The sequence below is a fragment of the Podarcis tiliguerta genome (assembly GCF_965153285.1).
Source record: "Podarcis tiliguerta genome assembly, chromosome: 17".
NCBI lineage: Eukaryota > Metazoa > Chordata > Lepidosauria > Squamata > Lacertidae > Podarcis > Podarcis tiliguerta.
The window spans coordinates 23,760,707-23,788,699 of NC_139550.1; the positions used below are offsets into that span (position 1 = coordinate 23,760,707).

The 27,993-nt window shown below is 46.0% G+C and overlaps 1 protein-coding gene across 3 annotated transcripts in view; it reads left to right on the top strand.

The window, feature by feature from the left end:
• The first annotated feature begins 294 nt into the window (after positions 1-294).
• ELAVL2 (ELAV like RNA binding protein 2) overlaps positions 295-27,993 on the top strand; it is a 158,159-nt gene continuing 130,460 nt past the window's right edge. Inside the window, exon 1 of one of the 3 annotated variants that reach the window (XM_083420388.1) lies at positions 295-411. In XM_083420388.1, coding sequence (XP_083276514.1) covers positions 398-411 — 14 coding nt within the window. In that variant the 5' untranslated portion in view covers positions 295-397. Of the gene's footprint in view, positions 412-27,287; positions 27,955-27,993 lie in introns of those variants that run through there. The other 2 variants (XM_083420400.1, XM_083420398.1) reach the window with 2 other exon arrangements.

Below are 27,993 nucleotides of genomic sequence, written 5' to 3' on the forward strand. Positions count from 1 at the left end.
TTGCTGAAGACTATTCCTCCCACCCCTCTACCTCCCCCCACCCCGCTCTTCTGCCTTTGGATACAAGTGACTGGGCAATCTCTCTCTCTCTCTCTCTCTCTCATTATCATTCTTCAAAACCAGGCGCTCTCCCGATGATAATCGCTTGGATCTGTCTCCCCAATGCTTTCTGGCTGGTCTTTTTTTGGGGGGTGGGGGTGGGGAGGAGAAAGAAGAGGGGTGGTCTGCTGCTTCCTTTCTGATTGGTCACCCATCTCTCCTTTTGTTTTGGAGATGATTATAGAATTGACTTTCAAGTGCTGGTCTCTCCTCCCTACTTACCCTTATGGTACACCCAGCATCGGGCGCTTAGAAAATTCTTAAGACTTCTTTTATGTAAAGGTTGTGACAAAGCATTATGAGCTTGCAATGGTAAGTGCCCTTTTATTATTACAGTTTCTCTTTCTCTCTCTTTCCTTTTGCATTAGAGAACCACGGATCGTGTTTTCTTGGGAGAGCGGGGAGGGGGAGTAAGAGAGGCTTTGGGGGGTGGGACTGCTTCAGAATAACCACCCAAGCTCTTTCAAAGTGCACAGAAAGCGATACTGGGGAGAACTTCAGCTGTTTCTTGCGAAGCAAGGCAAAGGCTGTAGAATCAGTCTGCCTGCCTGCCAAAGGATTTTGCATATATATTTGCAAAATATATGTGCAAATATATATATATCTGCATATACGATGTATGTATTGCACATCTCTATGTATGTCTCTGTTCAGTCCAGAATCAGACCCACAACCTGAGGATTGTGCTCTGAATTCTGCCCCAGAAGAGAAGAGAGTCCAGTCATAATCTAGCACCGCCCAAGAACAATGGAACTCCGTCTCCCATTCAAAAACTAGACCCGTCTTCTTCTCGCTTGCACGTCTGGTCTGTCTGTCTCTCTCTCTCTGTGTGTGTTTAACCCTCCCATCCATCAACTGGCATTAGCTCAGCGCTAGAGCGAAATTGACACGCGCACCAAAGGCATTACCTAAATACCACGCAGCTTCTCGCTCGAGCTGCAACCCGACGCGTCCCATTGGACTCAATGGGCCTTACTTCCGAGTAGACCTGCTGCCTAGTAGGCTTCCACGACCGCTGAAAGGCGGGGGGGAGGAAAAGTCCCTAAGCATGAGGCAGGGAAGCAACATCTAAACTTGCATCCTCGCCTTGCAGCCCGGTGGATAAAGTGTGATCTTATTAAATGGGGAGGGGAGGCGTCGGAAAGGATCCCAGGGCTGCTCTGAATTAATAGTTGCCTCGGGGGCGGGGTCTTTCAAGAGGAGTAGTTTGTCTGCATCAGGGGTAGCCAATCTGGTGCCCTCCAGATGTTGCTGACCTTTGGCCACGCTGGCGGGGGCTGATGGGAGTTGGAGTACAGCCACATCTGGAGAGCACCAGATTGGCTGATGCTGGCTGTTATGTTTGAGGTGCAGCCAATCATCTCGCTGCTCCCGGCTCACTGTTTTTATTAGCTCCCGCGCCTTTAATAGCAGCTGAAAGTGCATATTTTAGGAAAGAGAAGACTGATGCCCATGCTTCAAAAAAATCAGATCTAGCTGCTGTAAAAAAAACTCAAGAGAAGGCTGGGCTAGCTATCTTTCTGGATGATTGGCAGCTTCTCCAGCTACACTTTTATTATGGAAACGGGGGTCAACATTAGGACGATGTTTACCATCTCTCAGTGTGTGTATCAAGCTGATGAGAAAAAGCATAGGAGAAGGGCTTGGTTTTGAAACATTGGCCACCTGAAATATAGAACCAGTTTAGAAAGAGGGACACATTCAAAGCAGCTGAGAAACACCATCTTAAGAAGAAGTTAGTTCAGTGCCTTGTTCCTTTTGTTGCAACTTTATGCATCTAGGTAATTGATACTTTAAAGCCAGAATTCACCATTTCAAGTACTGATGCTCTGAGAAATTTACCCACCTCCTGCTGACCCCAATGGAGGCAGGTTGCAAGAAGCTGGACTCTTTGGTTTCATATTGCATCCTATTGCTGCTATTATTATTTTTTCAGCAGCTGTAATTGATGCATTCATTGCAGGCCAGATCTGCTGCCCCTGTAGATCCTGCTGCCTGAGGCAGTCTCCTCACTTTGCCTCATGGCTGGGCTGCCTCTGTTTGGGAATTTGTATTGCCCTATAATCTAAATGAAATCAACTCGAAAACAGACCGCTGTGCTCCTCTCTGGGGAAAAAAAATCAAATAGTGTTATGCTGAAAAATTATTAATACCTTTGATTCCATTTTACAGAAGGCAAATATGAGTGGTCTTCAGTTTTACTCAAGAGTAGGTTTTAAATAATGTTAGGCTTATAAATTTCAAGAGGTCTGCTCAGAAGACCACCCTATGTAAGCCAGAGTTGCCTCCAAAAATTGGTATTCATTGTTTTCCTTTAAAAGGGGTGGGTGGGTCCAAAGTAGGCCCAGAAAGTGCTGGAAAGGGATGAGGTTTGCATGAAAGGTCTGTCATCTGGCCTTGACATTGATCACATCTCCTTATCCATCAGAAAACCTCTTAATTGGTCCAAGATGAACTTTGCCCCCAAACTGAACACTCTGCATTGCTTGATGTTTTATCATGTTTTTAATATTCTGTTGCAAGAATGTCCACAGTTAGAAACAATAAAGTTGTTGTTGTTGGTTGTTGTTATGGTCCCTGGAGTAGTTTTTCTGGAGCAGAAAATCTAGTATACAGTGGCACCTTGGTTTACAACCATAATCCGTTCCGGAAGTCCATTTTTAAACCAAAACAGGTTGTAACCCAAGACGCACTTTCACCAATGAAGCCTCCCCAAATAATTGTTTGTAATCCAAAAAAAATAAAATGGGTTGTAATCCAAAACAAGGTTGCAAACCGGGACACGCACTTCCGAGTTTGATGTGTTTGTAATCCAAAAAGTATGCAAACCAAGATGTATGCAAACCAAGGTACCACTGTACATGTTTAGTATACACATATACTCCTAAGGCAATATACTCCTTGTGATTATTGCAAGACAGGAAGCACATGTGAGGAGCACATCAGACTGCATTGTATATGTCTCCACTTCTTGTTAGCATCTACAGTGGTACCTCTGGTTATGAACTTAATTCATTCCGGAGGTCCGTTCTTAAGCTGAAACCATTCTTATCCTGAGGCACGCTTTCGCTAACGGGGTCTCCCACTGCACATGCGCCGGAAATGTGTGATTTCTGTTTGCATCCTGGGGCAAAGTTTGCAACCAGGAGCAGCTACTTCCGGATAGCGGAGCTCATAACCCGAAGTGTTCGTAACCCGAAGCATTCGTAACCAGAGGTACCACTGTACTGACAAAGAAAGAGGGCGTTGTTTGGTTTCGGAACAACAAATAGTGTTTACAAGTGATGGCAATATGAACTGCGGACGAGGATTTCGTCAGTAACTGCTAACGATACCTCAAGGAGGTCCTTCCTCTTGGACCAAGCTCTCTTGAGCCAGTATTGGAATGTTAGTTGAGATGTTGATGCTAGTTGGTTAGTAAGTAGGAAGCTACTCTCCTGTTCATGCAAGTTTTGCAAGATTTGGGGAAGGCACCTTGCTATCTCAAAATACGAAAGCTTCAATATACTGTTAAGGGGAGGTCATATGGGGAAGGGCGTCCCTTGGTATTACATGGCAATCATGGTGTGGGAAGCTATCCCTGAGATGATCCCTAGCTGTAGAAAGACTCTCCTCCCTGGAAGGGAGGGGAGTGGTTGTGGGCGGGAGTCTGAGCGCCGCCTCCGCGGGGGGCATTAGCCCCCTGCTCCCGTCTCACCTGGCTGGCGCCACGCCTCCTTGCCGGCACCCAACCAGGTGCCGCTGGGGGTGTGTGTTCAGGAGGCTATATGCCGTGGCGCCAGCCTCCTTCCCCCTCTCACTCTTCGCCGACCCGTCACGAGTCACCCACCCTCCACTCCCTTTAACTCAGGGTTAGGTTTACTTGGCCTTGCTATGGACCTTAGGTTGGTCGCCCTGGTTGTCTGGTGGGCCTGGTAGGAATTTTTCCATTTGACTTTAGGCTTTTTGGTTTTTTCGCCTACCTCGTAGCAATCGTCACAACTTTTGTGGTATTGGTGGGTAGGTTAGGCATTGGAATAATGTGTTGTGGTGTGTCGAAGGGCTAGGTGTGGCCATCGCCTATGCCTTCAATTTTGGGTATTCCGTTAAAGGAATCTGGCGGTCGTGTATTCTGTCCGATGCCTGCTTGGCGGGAGGCCATGGCACGACCCTCGGTGACATCAGGGGAGAGCCTATAGTTGGATCAGCATCAACAGGCTCCACCCCCCTGGTGAATAACCCCCTTGGTGTGAACATCCAGTGCCTAAGCCAATACCTTTTCACTGCTGTAATCAATAAAGTTGTGGCCTTTTCTCGCCCATAAACCTTATATCACGTCTCCTTGTGTGTTCCTTTCACATCGCGGGGGTCGGGTCCTCGAACCACAAATTTCTTATACAACAGTGTGGGAAAGGAGCCAAAACCTACCCTTATTCTGCATGTGCCAAAACAAAACAAAATGGTGCACTCATTGTGGATGGGGAAAAATTATTTCTTGAGGAGGAAGTGACAAGCAAACTGTGAAATCCTTTTTTTATGATTTTTGTAAAAGGAGTGTGAGATTTGTGTGATTTATCATGTCCAAAAATGGGAGGTTTGCAGAATTGTGCAAGTGTTGCAATTACACCTGTGCGGAAGTTGCACAAAAAGGCGTTTCAGTACCCAGGAGAGCAACTCACCAACCAGAAAGAAAAATCAGCCCTATGCTCCTAACAGATGCTTGGGCAGCCAAAATGAGCAGCAGAAACAAAAAAAAAGGGGGGTATGGTTGCATCTTTCTAAAATTTCTTTTTCAAAACCCTCCCCTCCCACCTAAAAAGCACGAGTGAAGAAGAGAAGCTTAAGGAGATTGTGTTATTTCAGTTTTTTCATTGACTTAGGGAACGTAGAAATGTTGCCATGTCTTGATGATCTAGATTAGTCTTATGAATAAAGTGGAAAATACATACCAAAAATAAAAACAACTAACACATTTGATTGTTATTTAAGCTTTTGTAGACTAGAGCCTACTTCTTCAGATGTATGTAGTGTGATCTTCGGTTGTTGGGGGGTGTTGCACACACATACACACACATATGTGAATGTAAATGTGGTGGTGTTGGGGAATGTAAATGTTGTGTGTAAATGGCAATGGAACGCAAAGATTAAGTCTGCAACTGTTGGCAATGATGGCTGGGGCTGGCTGGGCATCCAGCATCATGTAGAGGGCAACAAGGTTCTCAGCCCTGCATTACAGGATGCCATGCTCAAAGTACGCAATTCTTTCGAGAAATTTGTTCCTGTTCCATTTACAGGAAATGTATAAGCACAGCTCTTTGGTTTCCTGTTTGCAAAGGCATACAGAACTCAGAGGAGGCATTCTACCATGTAGGAGAGATCAGTGATATGATCATCTGACTTTTTTTAAAAAAACAGCAGCAACTTTAAATAAGTTGTGTGGGGCTCTGGTTTTGAGTGGGGAAGTAGTGTTCACAGGAGATACGGCAGGTATTTGTAGAATTTGTACTGTTAAAACGGAAACGGGTCAAACCATCGCAAGAGGTTGGATAGTTACAATGGAATGGTCTCGGCTGGCTGCACATTATTTTTATTTTTTTATTTTTATTATTACTTTGTCAATAAAATAAAATAAACCACAAAATCAGGGGGGAGGGGAAAGAAGTGTTCAGAGGGGGGGGGGCATCTGTGACTCATGCCTATTTTCCATCCCTTGGAGTTGCTGTTAACCTGATAAGTGGGGTGGGGTTTAAGACAAAGGTTTCGATATTGTGCCCGTCTTTTCTTATTGCATGGCCAATAGCATCTTGAAGTGTGTATAGCATTCCTCCTCTGATACATTCAAGAATAAATAATCTTTCATGCTTCATAATAACTACAAATTATCAGCAAAGTTTATCAGCAAAGGGCAGATAAGGCACTCCCCTCTTTTTAAGACAAGGGATTTTCTTACTTTGAATGGCATAGTAATAATTATACTACTACTACTACTACTACTACTACTACTAATGTTATTATTTGTATTCCGTCCATCTGGTTGGGTTCTCCCAGCCACTCTGAGTGGCTTGCTGCTTATATAAAATCAGACATTAAATGCTTTCTGATACAGGGCTGCATTAAGATGTCTTCAAAAAGTTGTATAGTTATTTATCTCCTTGACATCTGAAGGGAGGGTGTTCCACAGGGCGGGGACCACCACCGAGAAGGCCCTCTGCCTGGCTCTCTGCAACCTCGCTTCTCGCAGTGAGGGAACCGCCAGAAGGCCCTCGAAGGAGGACCTCAGTATCCAGGCAGAACAATGGGGGTGGAGATGCTCCTTCAGGTCTACTGGGCCGAGGCCGATTAGGGCTTTAAAGGTCAGCACCGGCACTTTGAATTGTGCTCGGAGACATACTCGGAAACCAAGCAGAAACACAAGTCAGCAGTTCACTATGGCGAGCTGCATTGCATTTCTGTTTAAATTATAGCAATAATTTCCAAATTGGCATCAATACATAGAAATTAGAACTTGCAAATATCAAGCAAATATGTGCTATATCCTTTGACCTCTTTTATGGTTGCTGTGTTTCCTCTCTTCTGGCAAATTGTAAATGACCTTAAGAACATAAGAGACCTGCTGGCCCAGGCCACCAGCTCATCTAGTCCAGCATCTTGTTCTCATAGTAGCCAACCACATCACAGAATCATAGAATTATAGAGTTGGAAGGGACCCCTAGGGCCACGAGTCCAACCCCCTACAGCAGGAAACGTGACAAAAGATACTTACACCTTCCAACGATCCATGCACATATCCTGGAAGGGACAGCTGTGTCGATGTTAGAACTGCTCGTTATAATATTTGAAAACTGATGTTAGCTTGGCAGCTTGTGAAAAAGCAAATAGATTTGTGAGAAGCCCACAAGCAAAATCCAAGTGCAATGCTTCTCTCCCCAGCCACTCAGTGTGTAGAGCAGGGGTCATCAAACTTTTTCAGCAGGGGGCTGGTCCACTGTCCCTCAGAACTTGTGGGGGGCCGGACTATATTTGGGAGGGGGGAATGAATGAATTCCTATGCCCCACAAATAACCCAGAGATGTGTTTTCAATAAAAGCACATACTCTACTCAAGTAAAAACACCAGGCAGGTCCCACAAATAACCCAGAGATGCATTTTAAATAAAAGGACACATTCTACTTGTGTAAAAACACCAGGCAGGTCCCACAAATAATTCAGAGGTGCATTTTAAATAAAAGGACACATTCTACTTGTGTAAAAAAACACTGATTCCAGGACCGTCCACAGGCCAGATTTAGAAGGTGATTGGGCCAGATCCGGTCCCCGGGCCTTAGTTTGCCTACCCATGGTGTCAAGCCTATGAGTTGATACATCTAATGGCCAGCATGGAAGGAGAAGAAATATGTGAGATGCTTAGGCCAGGGTTAGCCATGTCTACCTGAAAAGAAGTGAGATGGCTGACAACTTGGCATCCCACTTTGTTCATTATTAAATTGATATCCCACCCTCCTCTATACATCCCTACCCTCTCTCCCAAAAGGAGCTCAGGCTGGCAAATGCAGACGACTCCATCACATGTGGGTTCACAACAGGATTGTTTTCCCTCACCCCCCTAAATGCCTCCGATTCTGGAACCAGAAACAAAATTAACTTAGACTGCAGACCTATACACACTGCAGGGGTAAATTCCATTGAACTTTCTGGTAGCAAGGGAGGTGTGTGTTGTGCGAAGAAATGATTCCAGCAAGCGCAGCTTTCCCTACCCCACAACAATAAGCTGCTTAAATGCTCTCTTATGCCCAACTCTTGCAGATACAGGAGCTGTCTTTCCCCATAGTCATGTATTTTATTTTTTTTAGCAACCCTAAAAAAGAGGCAAATCAGCAAACGGGGTCCTTGTACTTCTGGAGGAGTGGCTGGCTGAGAATGTTGTGCTTCTTTAGGGGAAGGGGCGAATCTATTTTTGACTGCCATTTGTTAGCAAGTCAAGCATTTTCTTCTAAAAATATGCCCAGCTCTGACGTCCTGGCGGGTGCATTCTAAGAATGCAGCGATGTCTTTAATGTAGGAAAGCACAAGCCCGGTCATCTATGCTAACCATGCTGTTTTGGACACATGTTGTGGAGAGGGATATCCAGTTTTCTCGATTTCCCTGCCCACCAGCATATGATGTCCTTGCACTTAATTCCTCCCCACACTTTTTGTTGGTTTGTTTCTAAGCAAGCAGGCAATTAGATTTCACATTAAACTGAGCAAGCATTGATGGGGTTTTGCATGCTACAGTGCATCGTATTGTTCTGTGCATGTGAAATATGAAACAGATGGCCAAGGGAGCCCAGGAAAAAAGTGTGTATGGGGGGGGGAGGGAACTTGCTGTGCCCTTTTTAATAAGACCTTAATGTTAAGCGAAGTGGCAGCTAAGTGCTTTCTCAAACACAACTTTTATGATTACTGTTTTCTTTATAAAAAGACAAAATGTGTGTGTGTGCTATGTTTGCATAGTTTTCAATGCAAACTAATGCCATTCAGTTACTGAATTATCACGGCATGTTTCCCATGCAGTTGTTTGCTCGGAGCAGAACAGTGCAATGAGACAGAGGATCCCCTAAATGCATCAGGATCTCAACCTATACATTTGTTCACTTACTGCAATAGTCACATCAGGTACCCTGCCCACTTCTGTCCCTAATTACCCCTGTCATGTATCCATCAGAAGTTTGCCCTTGAGCAAATGTAGTTGGGGGGAAAAAAGGATGCTCACCACCCTGCTCTCTAGGCAACTTTCGGCCCTCCAGATGTTTTGGCCTACAGCTCCCATGATCCCTAGCTAACAGGACCAGTGGTCAGGGATGATGGGAATTGTAGTCCAAAACATCTGGAGGGCCAAAGGTTGCCTATGCCTGCTCTAGACCATCTTGATTGGCTTCTCAGTTACTATGCATGGGCCTCAATTTGCCAAGTACTGCAGGACCCCCCCCCCTCCCGTTTTTCAAAAGCCAAGCCATGGACCCCCTACTTTTGAAATGTTGATTTTATGTGAATGGTGCCACAGAACCCCCTGGGTGGGTTATGCAGACCCAGGGGTGGAGGAAGGGGGTGCAGTGGGGGGCGGGTTGCCCCAGGTGTCACCACTTAGGAGGTGACAAAATGGCGGGCGGCACTCACCGTGCGGCCTGCAGTGCGCCCAAGCCACACGTCTCTCCTGGGAGTGACATGGTGGCTTGGGCGCGCGCAGGCTCCATGCCGCCTAAAAGGTCCACCTGCGGCCTCCCCCCGCCCCCAGCTGTAGGACGGCTGAGTGAGAGGAGGCAGGCAGACTCCTCAGAGGCCCACGGAGCGTCCTGCCCCAGCTTGCCCCACCCCATGGGTAGCTGGCCACGCCCCTGGGCACAGGACACACGCCAGTGCGCCCAATCGGCTTGCTCCACCGCTGTGCAGACCGCCCCCCACGGCATACGTGGACCACCAGTTGGGAACCACCACCTTAGAAGATGTTAGAAACTTAGGCTGCCCACTGATAGACACTTCATTGGAGTAAGCTCCACTGCTCATAGTATCCTTTACTTCTGAGTAAAACAGGGTTGCTATACGTCCAGAATTATGTCCAGAATTTTTATTCTGCACATCCACCCAGGGATGTTTGTACTTAGGACATAGGATGTTGCCTTGTATGGAGTCAGACCATCACCTTGTCGAGTCATGTCTATGTCAGTAGCCTTTACCTTTTTCAGACCCAAGACTCACCTTTAGGTCAGCCCAAACATGCATTTGGGGTCTCGTTTCTTAATTTAAAAAATGGATTTGTATGATGGTAGTACAGATTAGGTCATCTTGCAGCTGGGTCCCTGCTTTACCTGCGACTCTTTTGCAACAGAGTATGTGCTTTGCCGGGGACGCGGGTGGCGCTGTAGGTTAAAGCCTCAGTGCCTAGGGCTTGCCGATCAAAAGGTCGGCGGTTCGAATCCCCGCGGCGGGGTGCTCTCCTGCTGTTCGGTCCCAGCGCCTGCCAACCTAGCAGTTCGAAAGCACTCCCGGGTGCAAGTAGATAAATAGGGACCGCTTACTAGCGGGAAGGTAAACGGCGTTCCGTGTGCGGCTCTGGCTCGCCAGAGCAGTGATGTCACGCTGGCCACGTGACCCGGAAGTGTCTTCGGACAGCGCTGGCCCTTGGCCTCTTTGAGTGAGATGGGCGCACAACCCTAGAGTCTGGCAAGACTGGCCCGTACGGGCAGGGGTACCTTTACCTTTACCTTTATGTGCTTTGCCACTGAGCTACATCCTGTCACTTTGATATAGCCTTGCTGCCTTGGGGTATCTTTTCCAAGCTCAGCTGCTTTGCATGTCCTGTTATTTAGGAAAATCGTTCAAAATGTTGTCTCCTTTTTTTATTATTAAAGGGAGAAAGATGCATGTGAAATCCTCTCGAACTCATTTTGCTTGTGATACTGAATAGCATTCAAATGAGAATGATCTTCCCAAATTTTTTGTTTTTTAATTTTTTGTTTTTGCAAGCTTGCCCAATCCAGCTGTATATTTTATATGCTAATCTAAATTCTATTTTTGTTCCCCTTGGGGGTTTTAAGTGATTATAATTGTTGCTCTTCAAAAGCCAAACAGATGATGATTGCTGCTTCAGGAATATACCAAAAAGAAACTGGCTTTCATTAAACCTGCTCATCCCTCTTTGTAATTATCCCTATTTTATCTCACTAAGAAGCAGGAGGGAAATGGCAAGTATAGTTCAATGAAGGCACTTTGGTTATTTAAACACTGCTTTTATTGAGCTAACAGGGGGTGTTAAAGGGGAATTTCCAGGAGGAGGAACTGTAGCCTATAGCCCAGTTACCTTTCCACTGGAGACTAGAGAACCCTGAGTCAGCTCAGAATGTAGGCCAGCCAAGAATACTGCAGGACAGATGCCCCTTTTCAGCATCTCTGGAAAGAAAGAAAGGGAAGGAGGGGAGAAGAGAGAATTTGTTAAGTCCAACCTCATAGATATGGCTATGATAGCAGACTGACAGATGTTTTGCAACACATCTCTCTGCCTGCCTGCTCTGCTGGAAGTTGCCTTATAGTAAGCAGTGCATCATTATGGGAGTCAGAGGAGAGAAAAGAGATGCAAGGGTTGGCAGACGGGATACTTTGAGTATTTCTGGACAACCCATCTTGATTTGCTTGCAGAGAGATGAGATAGTGTTGGCTATTTCCAAGCCTCCGTTCTGATTTGTTTGTATCAAAGGAAACATGATCTAACTCGCCAATTTCTTTTCCTATCTGATTTTTGGGGGATTAGCAGTGTTTTTGTGTGTGTGTGTGCAAGGCCTCCCAATCAGCCATAATTGTACAACCTGAATTTCCAAGTGCGTGACTGAATCTCACCCGAAAATAGTCACAGTGCCCTGCAAGTGAAGAATAGTTTAGAGCACAACAGGCTTCCTCCATTTTGTCAAATCTTGCTTGGGAGACTGAACAACATGCAGATTTTTTTTAAAAAGCTAGTGTTTGATTTCTCAAAAAAGAGAGGACCATCTCGAAAGATGACCCTCTGATCTGCTCCTTGTTCCTCTCCAAGTGGGGACTCATTGCAGTTTCTCAGTCGTGAGAGAAATGTACTTTGCGTCTGTTCAGGGACGCTGTCATTTCTTCTCCCTTTGCAACTTAGAGGGCCTGTTTATTGAGCATTCATCCTGATTGCCTTCTGCAAAACTTCGCCTGAGGCGAGGCAATGTCCACTCTTTTTTTGTGTGTGTCAAGCTTTCCTAACTGCAAAAACTACTTTCCTAATTGCAAAAATGTAAGTGGTTTAAAAGAAAAAGTGGGTTTGTTGCAACTTTAAACCACTTTAAATAAACCTATGGTGCATTTCTAGGTATGCAATTGGATCCTTCCGGGGGTGAGAGTTAAAGTCTGGTGGTGAACTAGGATTTGGCAGTGGGACTGAAAACAGTTGTTGGGGCTGTGTCCTATTCAGGGGTAGAGGAAGGGGTGTGTGTTATGGACGGCTCACACCAGGTGTCCACACAGAGGGGGGTGACAAAATGGTGGGCGGCACTCACCTCAGGGCCTGCAGCAGGCCCGAGCCACGCATCTCTCCTGGAAGTGACACGGTGGCTTGGGCGCCCGCAGGCTCCACATTGCCCCAAGCGGTCTGCCTGCCGCCTCCCCCTCAGCTGTAGGGCGGCTGAGTGGGGGGAGGCAGGCAGACTGCTCAGAGGCCCCACGGAGCGTCTCGCCCCAGCTGGCCCTGCCCCCGTGGGTGGCTTGCATGCTGCCTCAGGCACCCAGTTGGCTTGCTCCACCGCTGGCTGGTGGACCCCATACTGAGGGCTTCCACAGGGGCAGCAGTGGGAGGCCCTGGAAGTACCCAACAAAGCATAACAAAGGATGCTATGGGGGATTTCAAAGGATGGCTTGTAAACTTGGCCTTTTGGCACAGGGGACGCAGGATAGGTGGCAGAAGCAGTGGGCACTTCTGGGGCACTAGCAGCTACCTGATGGTCCTTGACCTTGGTGTAGCTCATATCTGCAGAGGTTAAAAGCCACGTGAGGTAGGAATTACTACATCATCTTAATTTAATAGAACTAACGTAGAGAAATGGGACGCAGGTGGTGCTGTGGGTTAAACCACAGAGCCTAGGACTTGCCAATCAGAAGGTTGGCAGTTCGAATCCCCACAATGGGGTGAGCTCCCATTGTTCGGTCCCAGCTCCTGCCAACCTAGCAGTTCGAAAGCCCTTCAAAGTGCAAGTAGATAAATAGGTACTGCTCTGGCGGGAAGGTAAACGGCATTTCCGTGCGCTGCGCTGGTTCGCCATAAGCAGCTTAGTCCTGCTGGCCACATGACCCAGAAGCTGTACGCCGGCTCCCTCAGCCAATAAAGCGAGATGAGCACCGCAACCCCAGAATTGTCCGCGACTGGACTTAACGGTCAGGGGTACTTTTACCTTTACCTTTTAAGAAAGATCCAGATATCTCCTGGAATGTAATGCCTTTCCAAATATTTGCGGCACTTGTTTTAAAAAAATCTAATCAAAACAACTTCCGTCTGCACTTTATATACAACATGCAAGCCTCGCATGAGTCTTTATGCTGCCATCCCACTTTTCAGATGCCTACTGTACTCTACGCGAGTTACACCACTGGGCTGTGCCATTTATCTTACACCTTTCTGCTTCGGGCTTGCTAATGCTGCATTACCTTTTCATAAGCCCAAGATTGCCTGTCAAGGAGATCTGTAAAAGCAGGGCTGTCAGCGGATTTCCTCCACCACCCCGTCTCTCCCCACACACCCCTTTACCAGGAGACAAGCTGTATTAGTTGTGTGACAAGACCGCTCTTCTATTTTGGAAAGGAAGGATTTATTCCAGGGCTGTGCTCTCGTGCATGGCGACAGCCACATCACGATCGGCGTGCTGAGTTTGGCAGAGAATGGGGAAAGCATGCATTTTGCAAGACAACACAGTAGGTTGGCAATTCGGAATACAGGAGCTTGGAGGAGCTCCTTCCCTCACCCAGTGTTCCAAATCACATTGGTCCTCAAGAGCATCTCAAGCTCACTAAATAACTACCGGCCCTTTCCACAACATGCACACCCAGCAGTGAGGGACACACGTCTGTAAGGGACCATATAACACCGGTCCTGAAAGACCTTCATTGGCTCCCAGTACATTTCCGAGCACAATTCAAAGTGTTGGCACTGACCTTTAAAGCCCTAAATGGCCTCGGCCCAATATACCTGTAGGAGCATCTCCACCCCCATCATTCTGCCTGGACACTGAGGTCCCCCACTGAGGGCCTTCTGGCAGCTCCCTCACTGCGAGAAGTGAGGTTACAGGGAACCAGGCAGAGGGCCTTCTTGGTGGTGGTGGCTGCCATGTGGAACGCCCTCCCATCAGATGGCAAGGAAATAAACAACCAGCTGACTTTTAGAAGACACCTGAAGGCAGCCCTGTTTAAGAAAGTTTTTAGTGTTTGATGTTTTATTGTGTTTTTAATATTCTATTGGGAGCCATCCAGAGTGGCTGGGGGAAAACAGCCAGGTGGGCGAGGTATAAATTATTATGACCCTCAAGCAAAAAGGTTTGTATCCTAACTAGGCTCCCCTGATCAGAAGAGCTGTGTGAGGAACCCATTACTCTGCATGACTACTATTAAGTATATTTTAACCACCACCGGTTATCTTTTGGATTTTGTGTGAGGGAAATCTTAGATACTTGGAGACTCAGGCCAAAGTTGAACCAATAAGAAATATTTATTTTACAGAACAAAGTGGATAAAACAAAGGCTGTATCAGGTGGTAATGTTATTTCAGGAAACAGTGAACTTATTAACAATTGTATTAAATCTAATGCAGGCTTCCTCAACCTCAGCACTCCAGATGTTTTTGGCCTACAACTCCCATGATCCCTAGCTAGCAGGACCAGTGGTCAGGGATGATGGGAACTGTAGTCTCAAAACATTTGCAGGGCCAGGGTTGAGGAAGCCTGATCAAATGGATGTTATAGGCTTCCAAACAAGGAAGTAAATGCATAGTTTTTTTCAACCTTCAGTAGCTTAAGTTCAGTTATTATACTTCAGGTAGTTGTTAAAGGTTTCCATACTAGCAAGAGAAGGAGGGAGGTGTTCATGGTGATTTTCAGCACCACTTTTTCTAGAAAAATAGCACTGAGTGGAACATTTTCATCTGGCGCCGAAAAATATATAATGAAGGCGCCAGGCGAACTTTCCTGAGGAGAACATTCCACAAACAAGGTGCCAATACAGAGAAGGCCCCGTTCTTGTGTTGCCACCCTCCAGACCTCTCGAGGATTAGTCACACGGAGCAGTGGCGTAGCGTGGGGGGTGCAGGGGGGGCTGGCCGCACCGGGCGCAACATCTGGGGGGTAGGGTTAGGGGGCGCAAATCCACGGGTTAGGGGGCGCAAATCCACGGGTTAGGGGGTGCAAATTACCTGCCTTGCCCCGGGTGCTGACAACCCACGCTACGCCACTGACACGGAGAAGGGCCTCAGATGATGAATGCAGAGTCAGTGCTTGTTGAAAAATTGTGTTCAGAAACAGAATTAATCTGGAGCTGCCCAATCTGATCTTGAGATTATTCTTCAAATGAGCTAAGGGGACACAATAAATAGTCTTGAATAAAAATGTTTTTGGACAAAGGCATCACATTCACTTTCAACAGATTATTGACTACCCACACTCAGTTTGTGGAGGTGGGTGTGAATGTCGTGTAACAGAGACTGGTTTACAACTGCAAAAGGGAAATATATTTTTTCTGTAGGATCCCTAGAATTTGAGTAACCAAAACCCAGAAATCAATATGGACAAGGCACAAAGCAAACAAACATGCAAGGTGACTGCAGAAAGCCATTTTTTAAAAAAAACATAATCAGTGGAAGTTTTGTTGCACTCTCTGGGTATGAACCTGAACTGATTTGCTGCAAAATCCAAAAGGTAAACTAAATGCATTTATTTAGCATTGCGTGAGTGCACTAATTTCAGGCGCAGGCGTAAGGGAGTTTAATTATAACCATAGTTCCTTGGGAGTAGGATGCATTCAACTTAGTGAGACTTCTCGGTAAACATGCATAAGAATATAGCTAAATAAAACTGTTTCACTGAAGTGAGTTTAAGCAGACTTTACAGCCTTGACGCCAGAAAGCATCTTATGGAAAAGCTATCATTACTGCGAGGGTGAAACAACCCAACTGCCATATTTTTAAAACTACCGGTACATCCTTGAAAATGCTGTAAGAGAGACATCCTTGCCAAACGTAAAGAAACCTGCTCCCAAGTAAATATTCAAATTTACTCAAAATACACTGGGAAGAAAGCTGAAGGGTTTTGTTTGTTTGTTTTTTGCTAATGAAAAAGTATGAGGGTTGTTTATTTCACTTTCTTTCTTTTTTCTTTTTTTATTTATTGAGTTTATATGAGTTTATTTTCAACATACACACCCACACTTGTAAAACTGCATAATCAACTGTAAAACTGCATAATCAAAAGAAAAACAAACAAACAAAAACAACAGACAAAACAACAAGAAACAAATGAAAAACAAAGGAATACAAATAATCCATAGTAACGTACAAAAACATATATAGAACAGATAATGAACAATATTATATATATATATATATATATATATATATATATATATATAAATATTTCAGTTCTTCTTTTTTTCCAGTTGACTGCACGGTTCTCTTTTCATTTTTGGTAAACTGCCTCCTTCTTAATTCGTTATTACCCCTTTTTTTTACAATTGTTAACTGAAGTACCATAAATTATCTTGCAGAAGTTAATCAATTTTCCGCTTTCTTTCGCCCTCCTACCAAAAGGAAAGCCCCTCTGATGAATTTTCTCCAGATCTTTGCCTGGCACCATTCCCTCTATCCACAAGGCTAGGTCCAGAGGACAATAAAAGAGGCAAAATGGCAGCCAGCTTGCCAGCTCAGCAGTTGTTGTTAACTACCACTCGCAAAAGGGGCTTCAAAATAAACCTTGGAGGGAAAGTGGATAGGAAGCTGCGTGTGACACGGCTCTTGGTGAGCTCCTGCCTTGAGAAACTGTCAGAGAATTTCTCCTACTCCCTGGAGAAATTTAGTCCTCCCCTGAACAATTTCTCCACCCAAGAAGGGGTGTCCACAGCTCTGGTTCTATAGAGCTGGGGATTTCTTTGTATTTTCCTAAACACTTCTTAAATTTATATATGTTGTTAACAATTATCATACATTGTTGTTGTTGTTGTTGTTTAGTCGTTTAGTCGTGTCTGACTCTTCGTGACCCCATGGACCAGAGCACGCCAGGCACTCCTGTCTTCCACTGCCTCCCGCAGTTTGGTCAAACTCATGTTGGTAGTTTCGATAACATTGTCCAACCATCTCGTCCTCTGTCATCCCCTTCTCCTTGTGCCCTCCATCTTTCCCAACATCAGGGTCTTTTCCCGGGAGTCTTCTCTTCTCATGAGGTGGCCAAAGTATTGGAGCCTCAGCTTCAGGATCTGTCCTTCCAGTGAGCACTCAGGGCTGATTTCCTTCAGAATGGATAGGTTTGATCTTCTTGCAGTCCATGAGACTCTCAAGAGTCTCCTCCAGCACCATAATTCAAAAGCATCAATTCTTCGGTGATCAGCCTTCTTTATGGTCCAGCTCTCACTTCCATACATCACTGCTGGGAAAACCATAGCTTTAACTATATGGACCTTTGTCGGCAAGGTGATGTCTCTGCTTTTTAAGATGCTTAATTAATTAACACTGTGATTCTGTGCTTCTGTGGAATGCATATAGCACTTAATGACAAAACAGGCTTACTGTTCTACTCCACTATATTTCCAAAGAGCAGCTTATATATGATTTCCAGGGAGTCGTTCCTCCAGGACCATCCTTTCCTTGCTTCAGGGTGGGAACTGAGCAGTGGGTTATCAAACAATGGTCCAGCTTATCTTCTGCTCATTCATCTGCATGATTCCCCTTGTTGCCTACTTTACAGGCCTACTTTACAGGCCTGTAGCCAGATAATATGTGCAAAGCACTTTGGACACTTCAAACGAACTCTATAAATGCCAAGTATTCCTCATCTTTTGTATATTTACAAAAATGATATTTGCTTCCAAAAGGTCATACAGTTGTTCCACAAATACCACCACTGCTCTAATTTGACTGAGCCTACGGTTCTCAGATACACTAACAGATAATAAAAACAGTATGAATGTCATATGTTGTCACCATAAGTGATGATCGGATGCAGTCATGTATATATGTAATTGGGAGGAAAGGTTATTTGGACTTTTGGCCGGATAAGCAGGCAAACCATCCCATTGTGCTCTCTCAGATCAGGCTGTAAAACCATAACTTTTGTCCCTAACATTATTTTGAGTGTACTTTAAATATGTCCCAGTCCACAGTATAAATCTGTCTCTTATGCATGTGATCTCATTATCTTAAGATATAATTACACAGTGCTCCAAATATAAGGAACGTGGCAGCTTTTAAAAATTTTTTTTAAAGGTAGTAACTATCAATAGGCAATAGCCATTATTTTACAGCTCTGTATCATTAGCAGAACAATTACTGCAGAGGAGAGATGTTTTAGCACAAAGCACACTCTTTTTTCCTTTAGATAATTGCATGAAAACATAAAACTCATGCTCATGATAATAAAGTGCTTGTGTGGCTGGTTTTAACTTTTCATATCATAGGTGCATGCTAATCCTTCCAATAGTTATCATGCCTCCTCGCTCCTCCCTAATCCTTCTTGGAGGAGCTTTGCCCAATTGGTACATATAATTCAGAGTCATAGAGTTTACTTGCTAGAATGCTTAGAATGTTTCAGTATGAGTATGTTTAGGGAAGCTTTTAATGTTTGATGCATTACTGTATTTTAATATTTTGTTGGAAGCCGCCCAGAGTGGCTGGGGAAGCCCAGCCAGATGGGTGGAGTATAAATAATAAATTATTATTATTGAGTTCTCATACTGATCTGCAGTGTTAATGAACAGCAACAAGCAATGGTAACCATATAATTGACAATGGTTGTGCAGCACTTCTTTTTTAATATATATATATTTGTTTTTACTATCATCATTATTATTACAAATCTGTTGTAGCTTGGGTTTACTGTCACATCTTAGGGTAATTACCGTATTTTTCGCTCTATAAGATGCACCAGACTACAAGACGCACCTAGTTTTTGGAAGAGGAAAACAAGACAAAAATATTCTGAATCCCAGAAGCCAGAACAGCAAGAGGGATCACTGCTCAGTGAAAGCAGCAATCCTTCTTGCTGTTCTGGCTTCTAGGATATCTGTGCAGCCTGCATTCACTCCATAAGACGCACACACATTTCCCCTTACTTTTTAGGAGGGAAAAAGTGAGTCTTATAGAGCAAAAAATATGGTATTTGTTGTTTTCTGAAACCGTCTTATATTGAGTTAAACCATGGGTTTATCTAGATCAGTATTGTCTACATCTGGACTCACAGTAGCTCTCCAAGGTACCAGGCTGAAATCTTTTCCACTCCTACCCGAAGCAGGCATAGGCAAACTTGGCCCTCCCATCATTCCTGACGACTGGTCCTGTTAGCTAGGGCTGGTGGGAGTTGTAGTCCCAAAATATCTGGAGGGCCAAGTTTGCCTGTGCCTGTGCTAAAGATTGAACCTGGAAACTTTTGCATGCTGAGCAGGCAACTACCTTGCTACAGCAAAAACTGAGCTACAGCTGCTCTGGAGGCCACAGCCAATTGTAACAAATGAGCATTCCACCCTTGGTATACAAGTCAGAGCCAAAGAGCATGAATCAAACAGCATAAAAAGCAAGCAAATTAGACTTACATATCATGCTGTTTGAAGTTACTGTCACTCTGTAAATAAATACTGGTATCTACTCATTTGTGGACTGGCGATTATCTTTTCCTTTATTTCCTCTGCAAATAGTTCTGGGAGCTTATTGATGCTGCGGAAAGTGAGATAGATACCTCAGCTACAGCCACCTGTTCCCTGTCTTGGGTGCACATTATTTGACACAGGCTAATGGCAAACATGGGACGCGGGTGGCACTGTGGGTTAAACCACAGAGCCTAGGACTTGCCGATCAGAAGGTCGGCGGTTCGAATCCCCACGACGGGGTGAGCTCCTGTTGCTCGGTCCCTGCTCCTGCCAACCTAGCAGTTCAAAAGCATGTCAAAGTGCAACTAGATAAGTAGGTACCACTCCGGCGGGAAGGTAAACAGCATTTCTGTGCGCTGCTCTGGTTCGCCAGAAGCCGCTTAGTCATGCTGGCCATATGACCCGGAAGCTGTACACCGGCTCTCTCGGCCAATAAAGCAAGATGAACGCCGCAACCCCAGAGTCAGTCACGACTGGACCTAATGGTCAGGGTTCCCCTTTACTCCCTTTACTAATGGCAAACATGGAGCATGTCCCGTCCCCCCCACTGGTGGAATATTAGGAAAACAAAATGGTAACTGCGAATGTTCTTATTGATTCTGATCCACACTGACAGAAGTCACCTATTGTTTGTTATGCCCTTACAGTGAGTAGTGCTATCCAAAGTGGGCCCGAAAATGCAGGACTATGCTGTTCTGTGCAAATGATGTCATACAAATTACATGGCTGCTTGCTTAGACACCTGGGTCAATGGCTCTCCAGCATTTGCTATGAAACCCACTGTTGGGATTTCATCTTCTGGTATCAACTCTGCCTGCGCCCAGTAAACCACAGGCACCAAAGCAGGAGCCAAATGCTTTGTGACCCATGGTTCACGCTTTCTTTCAGCTCATCAGTATATCCCAGCATCTGCAGAAGTATGCCTAGCTGAAACCACAAAGAGGACCTTTTCACTGGCCGTACGCAGCCTCTGGAGGCTAGTCTGGCCTCCATTTAAATGGATTTCCACTGGATGGGAACATCCTTCCGGTACAGTAGTACCTCGGATTAAGTACTTAATTCGTTCCAGAGGTCCGTTCTTAACCTGAAACTGTTCTTAACCTGAAGCACCACTTAAAGTTCTTAACCCAAGGTACTATTTCTGGGTTAGCGGAGCCTGTAACCTGAAGCATATGTAACCCGAGGTACCACTGTATAGGAGGACTTTGGAGCCACAAATGGTTTTAAGGCAGCTGAACTGAATGATTTTACTGGCTGAAGATACCTGGTTGTTTGAAAATCTGCTTTGTACTTTGTGTAGGCGTGTTCTGCTGTTGGGTATTTTTAAGGCGTTCTGTTTTATTGCATGTTTTGACTTATTGCTATTTGCTGCCTTGCGTATTTTTAGAGAAGGGGTGGCTAACCTTTGGCTCTCCAAACATTCCTGTTCTCATCATCCCTGACTACTGACCATGCTTGTAGGGCCAATGGTAGTAGGAAGCCAGTATACACACACACCCTAGCCAGATGTTTTATATACATAAATATATAACTAGACCAGTGTTTCCCAAACTTGGGTCTGCAGCTGTTTTTGAACTACAACTCCCATCATCCCTACCTGGCAAGACCAGTGATCAGGGATGATGGGAACTGTAGTCCAAAAACAGCTGGAGACCCAAGTTTGGGAAACACAGGTCTAGAGTGACCAGATTAGTGGATAAGTCATAAAAGGCTGGATGTGTCCATTTAGAAATTTAAGAGATAAAATAAATCCTATGAAATCCCCAGCTATGCTGGCTGCCTAACCATAAAATATTTTCTGTTCTAAATTTTGAAATGTGTATTTCAGCAATCTTAACAATAAGCCTGTAAGGCCTTGTTACTATTCTCCCTCCATTGCAAGGTGCATTGTCTGAGAAAAAGGAACTTGCTGGTGGCTGTCCCATATATTAGGGAAGGGGCTGAGATTTGCAGCGGCAACTTTCACCCGTTAGACCACTCTCTCCAACCTTTCCATCTTCAGCTAAATAAACAAAGTCTCATTTCAACAGGAGCCCGTTTCCCTGCTAAAGCATGGAGGAGCCGAGTCCTTGACACCATTAGCCTTTCCAACAGGATTTGTTGCTTACACAAACATATGGCTCATTTTTCTTACACCAATTCAGTAATTATTCCAAAGCTCATTAGTCAGGCTCCCCCCCCCCCCCAACCTTCAGAGAGGAGTTGGCAAATTTATGATCCCTGGGAGATAAAGTGTCTGTGTCTCTGTGCGGTACGGGAAGCGAAGCCATCTTCAACACAACACAACATCTAAACTTATCGGGGCCTTTTATTTAGATAAACTGCTTTAGCACACGTGCACACCCAACATGCAGTCCCCATTTGTCTTTCAAAGGAACGATTCTGTGCGTGGACTCACAGTGCAGTTGTGAAGATGAATTTTGTTGCGACGAGGGACTCCTGTCTCCAGCAGAACACGAGATCCCGCTATTCCATGCCTAATCCAGGGGCCATTTAAGGACATGGGATATTGGCTTCTTGGCTCTCTCTCTCTCTCTCTCTCTCTCTCTCTCTCCCGAATCTAGGCTCGCGGGAGCCGCTTCTTTCCTTGCAAGTGGAAAGACATTGCACAATATACGTGCCCTTTAAGTGTCCTGCCAGCAACGTGCTCTCTAACCCCACCTACCCCCCACCCCACATCTCAACTTCTTAATTTCATAGAATTGTAGAATCGGGGGTCATCTAGCCCAACCCGCTAGAATACAGCGCAGCAGGTGCGTGTGAGCATATAGGGGGGGGCATTATGTCTGGGCTTTATTTGCCAGAGCAGAACGCAGCTGGGTCTGTGCTTGCTGCTTGCTCCCTTACAGCACCGGGATGGCCTTGTGCAGGCGAAAGTTTGGCGCATTGCAAGCTCGCCTCCCTTCATCCTTCTCTCCCCCCCCCCCATCCCTGCTCAGCCCGCCGCCCCATTCAAGTGATTATCTGTCGAAGACCTCTAGAGCCATCTCCATCTCTGCAGCGCGCTGATAAGACAGCTGTTTCTCTCGCCGCCGTGTCTCTCCGGGCCCCGGTCTGTCTTTCGGTACAAACTGTGGCTTTGTTACCCTGGCCTGCTGCTGTCACTTTCTCTGTTGTGCGGGGCGTTTGATCCGAGCACAAAAGGGGGAGGGTGGCTGGGTGGCTGGGTCGAGGTGCGGGGGGTTGCAGAGTGACAGAGACTAAGGGAGGGAGAGGGAGAAGGGGAGAGAAAAGAGATGGGAATGATCGCCTGGCTGATAGGCATGGCTTTGCGGCATGTATCCGCGCCCAAGTTGCAGAGAAGCGGGGGGGGGGGGTAGGAGAAGAGGGACCCCCCTGTCCACAAGCAGCAAGCCAGAAACTCCCCCGTCTCCCTCCCCCACACCCTTAAAAAAACCTAGCAAATGGGCGAGGGATAACAACGAGAAAGCGAGCAGATGGCTTCCTCCAATCTGAATCCAAATAACGATCATTTATCTTCCCTTTCAAGAAGTTAAGAGATTGCTCGTGCCCTTGCCCGGAAAGAATAATTTTTTTAAAGCAACCCCTTCTTCGCAACTGCCTTTGTACATACCAAACATTCACGGGGATTGTATGTGGGGGGAGAAGAAAGCTCATTTGTATTCAGGCTGCATCATCATCATCATCATTTTAATTTTTAATTTTTTTAAAGAAGACGAAGTGTTGCTTAGTCAGGCTCGCAACTCCTAAACTTGCTGCCAACATGTGCTGCGCGAGTCTAGCCGTAAGATATATATACTGTGTATATGTTTCACACACACACGTGTATGATTTGGAAGAAATCTTCATTGGGTTCAGTTGGATTCAGTTCTCGGCAAGAGGCTTAAGGCTGCAAGCTTTCGTGTCAGCGGGACTTCCTTCCAAGTAGCAACATCCTGTCGGTGTCTCCTCGGAAGTCAGCACTGGTTTATCCCCAAGGAAGTGCGGAGCCCAAGTGGCGCTCCGAAAGACACTCCGAAACAGGCGTCCACTGAAAAGAACTGAAACGGAGCGTCGGAACAAGTGAGTCAGTTGAAGCTTGAGGCCCGTTCGGTGGCTATTTTGCAACAAGGAAAGAAGCAAGACTTTCTCTCTCCAGTTGAGAGAGAGAGAGAGAGAGAGAGAGAGAGAGAGAGAGAAGTTGCAGGAGGCGGTGTGTTGAATTAAGCAACGCCTAGACCATTTCGTGCGCTGGAGCCCTCTCGTTTATTATATACTTCCTTTGCGTTTAGGGAGCACGTCCAGTAAACATGACCTTATGAGAGCCCTTTCAAAAGGAAGTTCTTTTAAAGACCGATCTCTCAACTCGCACAATTTCACACATGGGCAGCACTATCGCCTCGAGATAACATGTTTTCCAAACGGAATAGACAGTTACATCTCAGATATATATTTTTTCTGCTGAAGTCCCCTTCCCGTCCCCGCTCCCTGTTTGAGCGTGGACAAGCGAGCCTCTCTTTCTAAGCGACGCTCTTTACGGCTCTTGTGAAACAGTGGTTTTCTAAAAGAGAGTTTGTGTGTGTTTAAACTTGGCTGTTAGCTGCTGTGTGACTTCCTCGTTCGCCGACCGTGGGAGATGGCTGAGAAAGCAAGGCGAAAGAAGTGAGCTGCTTTGGCTAAGACGCGTTGGCCGCCTCTGTCCATGGTCCTGAAACTCCCCAACTTTAGTTTTAGAGTGGAAACTAGAGATTAAGAGATTGCCTAGATTTGGGGATGGTTCCTTTGCTTTCCCCACCCCGTCCAGCCCCCCAAAAAGTGTTCTTCTGCCACATGAAATGTACCTTCCCGGGCAGGCGCGTTAAAAACAACTTGTTTATTTGTTGTGGTTGTTGTTTGTTTTCTTGAAATTGCTAAGATCCTAAATTATTGAGTTTGGTTTGCGTGTGACTGGGTGTTAGCAGGACCTACTCAACTCTAAAAATTATGTTGCCCGCGTCCGAAAAGTGATGGTGCTGTTATTTTTGAAGAGCACAGTTGTGTGTGTTTTTCTTTTGTCGCTGTGTTCTTACGTGGAAAAAGCAGCTGTGTAACCAGAAAGAGAGTCTCTTTATTTCTTTGTGTTATGTGTCAAACGTTGATGTCGGAAATGTGGTTTCTTCTGCAAAGTTTTAAAAAATCAAAAGATTAAAACAAAACAAAAAAGATGAGGACCATCTTTTGCCTAAACAGGAATGGGACAGGAGAGGGACCCGGCAGTAAGCCTTCAGGTCAGCCTGATGGTTGAGAACTTCTGCTTAATTTCACTTGCTACCTTGCTAAGTGTTTGTAAACTTACGGGTGCATTTAAAAAGAAAAGAAAAGAAGTGAGTTCAAACTAGCGGTTAACATGGCATTTGCACTGTGTACAAGGTTGGCATGTGCCATCTTCTTCTAGAATCTCCTGGTAGTCCTTGGGGAAAGTTGACGAAACCCCATTTCTTAAGTTAAAACAGAGAGAGAAAAGATACACACCTTCGAGGGATTTCTCTAGAGCAGCTGCTTTTGAAAACTTAGCAAGAGTATTGTTTTTAATCGATTCCACTGAAGACAGAATGCCACTTTGCTGCACGTTTTAATCAGCTCTGGCATTTCGCAAGGTTACTTTCCTTCCTTTCTTCTCCAAGGCTGCCAACTCCCCCCTTAAAACATCTCCTCCCGAAGTTAGTCACTTAGGCAACTCCAAAGAGAGTTTTGTCTTACTTCTTTTAGCCTATCAATAGTCCAGGTTGCCGCTGCTCTCCATTTTTCCTCCTCCTCCACCACCCCAACTCGTCCTTCAAACGCCGATTTGACATATAATAATCTGGCTTCATCAAGAGATGCTCCTGAATGAGGGGCGTGTCTATAACACATGGCTAGAGTGTTAAAGGGAACAAAAAAACAGCCTTGGTCTAATGATGGCATCACTAGTGAAACAAAGGTGGTCATAATTAGGCAGAGCCCACATCTAAAATTTCAAAAGCAACAAACAAAAAGTCCTGGTGTTTTACGGGACACCAACGTTGGAAATGTAAGCCCACGTTCATCGTCGAGATGGGTATACTTTTAAAACTTAACTAAGGCATCAGTCATAAAGACAGCACTGTTCTGTTTCTCCCTCCCCCACCTCTTCTGTTTTAGGGTTTCAGGATCCATCCCATCCCACATTCCCCAAAGAGGCAGACAGCGTTTAAGCAACTAGCGTTATCCCAATGCTTCACAGTACCAACTTCAGCTCAAGGGGAAAGGTTCGTTTGAGGATGAAGCGCCCATTTCAGTTCACCTGAAGGCGGCTAGGCGGTGTAGAAATGAACACACACACACACACACACACCCTCCATCTGACGTCCATTGAATCCTGATATTGTAGGGACCAAACAGTCGGATAACCGACGGCTCTGGCATCCGTCCCTTTCATCCCTTGTAAACACTTAAGGACACGCTCCCGGGGGTCCCAAATTAACATTAATCTCACGGTCCCTACCTACTCCTCTCCACATGCAAAATGTTCGGTTGTACTTCGGTTGGGGGGGGGAGAGGGATGGGCACATAATACCGCCTCCCCCGGGGGCATAGAGTGCTTAGATGTTACACGTAGCGGTTCGCCCCTTCCTCCTTCCCTCTCCCACCAAATATAGTCTAGAAGGCACTTCCAATTGGAGAGAGAGCGAGAGAGAGATTGAAGTACAAGAGAAGGACACGGAAGGGCAAAGGCACGGAAAGCTTCTGCGGTGTACCCACCGGGGGAAGCAGAAGGAAAAAAACCCATTCTCAAACAGAATTAAGTCAGAACAATCGGCAAGGAGGGCGAGTGGAGGTGGGGGGGGGGAGTCCTTGCTTTCCCCCACCCCCGCCGCCGCCACCATCAGCATCCCTCCCTCCGCTCTAGCAGCTTAGGGGAGCATCTTGGAGGGATGGCGAGCAACTTTCCTGGAGAGGAGGGAAGTTGAGGGCGGGAGGTGGGAGGCAGGACCCTGAAAAACGCTTCTTAGGCAGCCTGGGACGGGGGCAGATTCATCTTAACAGGCTTCTTCCTCCTCAAAGGGAAGACCGGTAGACGCCCTGTGAAATTCAAACGCATGGCAGATGCAAAAGACTCTGCAGTTGGGATGGAGCTGCTTTTACCTCCCCCCCCCCCTTTTAAAGAAAGAATTTTGTGTTCTCCCGGTGAACACAAGTCCCTACAAGTCTTCAAGGTGTGCTTCCTTGCTTCCTTCTCTTCAGTTGGCTGACCTACATAGTGGCAGACCGTGTGTACTGGAGGGGGTGGGGAACATATAATTGTGTATCTCTGTGTTTGCGTGTGTAAGAGAAGGGTGTCTACTCTTTGGTAAAGAGAACTCGTGACAAACCCCCCAAAAGAGGGCTAGACCAGACCTCCTTCCTCCGTCTAAAGAATCGTGGCAGCAGCATCGACCTAAACCCAGCCGATCGAGCAGTGCTCCAGCCTGCTGTTGCAAAAAAATGTGGCAAGCATTGACATCGTCTTGCATTTCGTCTGGCGTGTGGAACTTCCTCTCCAAAAGAGAGAGAAAGACAGACAGAAAGGGAGGGCAGGTGCTGGGCAAGAGAAGGACAAGGGGAGGAGAGGCAACTTCGCTCAATCCTGCGCTGCTCGCTTCCTGCGCTGCCTCTCCCCTATATCTCTCTCTCTCTGCCTTGCCTGCCCTGCTCGGCGCAACGCACCCTTGAAACGGGACTCCATTGAGCCCTCCGGAGTGACACGGCCCTGCGGCCAATCCGGAGCAGCCTCTCCGCCGGGGCGGTGCCTGCCGGAGCCTGCCGGACCAATCGGAGGCTCCGCAAGGCCTGCGAGCAAGCTCAGCTGTCCCTGGCTCCGGCGTATACTTCCGCGCGTGGCACTCGGGATAGGTGGGAGAGCCTGGCGCGGCTGCAGAGACACATAGGCGCGCACCCTCGTGCGGAAGCAGAGGAGCGCCGGGTGATACGGTTCCTATAAATCTGTGCTCCACTTCGCCTCCCATTTAAGGCGTCCTCCCCCCTCGTGCCTGTTCTCACTTAAAGAGATGCAGCAGCCCACTTCGATTGGGAGCTGCTAGAGCGAAGGAGGCAGAGAGAGGGAGGCAGCCTTTTAGGAAATCCTCCTTTCATCCCTTCTTTCCTTTGTTCCTACCTTTTATTTCTCCTCCCCTCCCCCCCTTTTTCTGTTTAGTTGTGTTGTAACAGGGGAACCTTCGCTCTTGCCACGCTCCTTATTTTTTTAAGTTCTTCCCCCTTTCTTTATTTTTTCATCCCCCCCTTCCCAAATTTCTTTCCGCGCTGTGGGAGCGGAGAAAGAAAGCAGCTTTTAAAAATAATAATAATAATAACAACAATATATATATATTTCAGTCTTTTACGTTTCTCCGCCCCCCTCCCTCCATTTTTTATTTTCTTCTGTTTACAACTGTCCGCAATTTAGGTTTTGGGTGTTGTCGTGAGACCTTCCCCCTTTTGCTTCTTACTCATCTTTATTGGGACACCGCTACCTTTTTCCCTTTTTTTTCTTTTTTCTTTTTCTTTTTCAAAACTGAAGCGAGAAAGGTAAGTTGCGCTTTTTTGTTACTATATTATTATTATTAT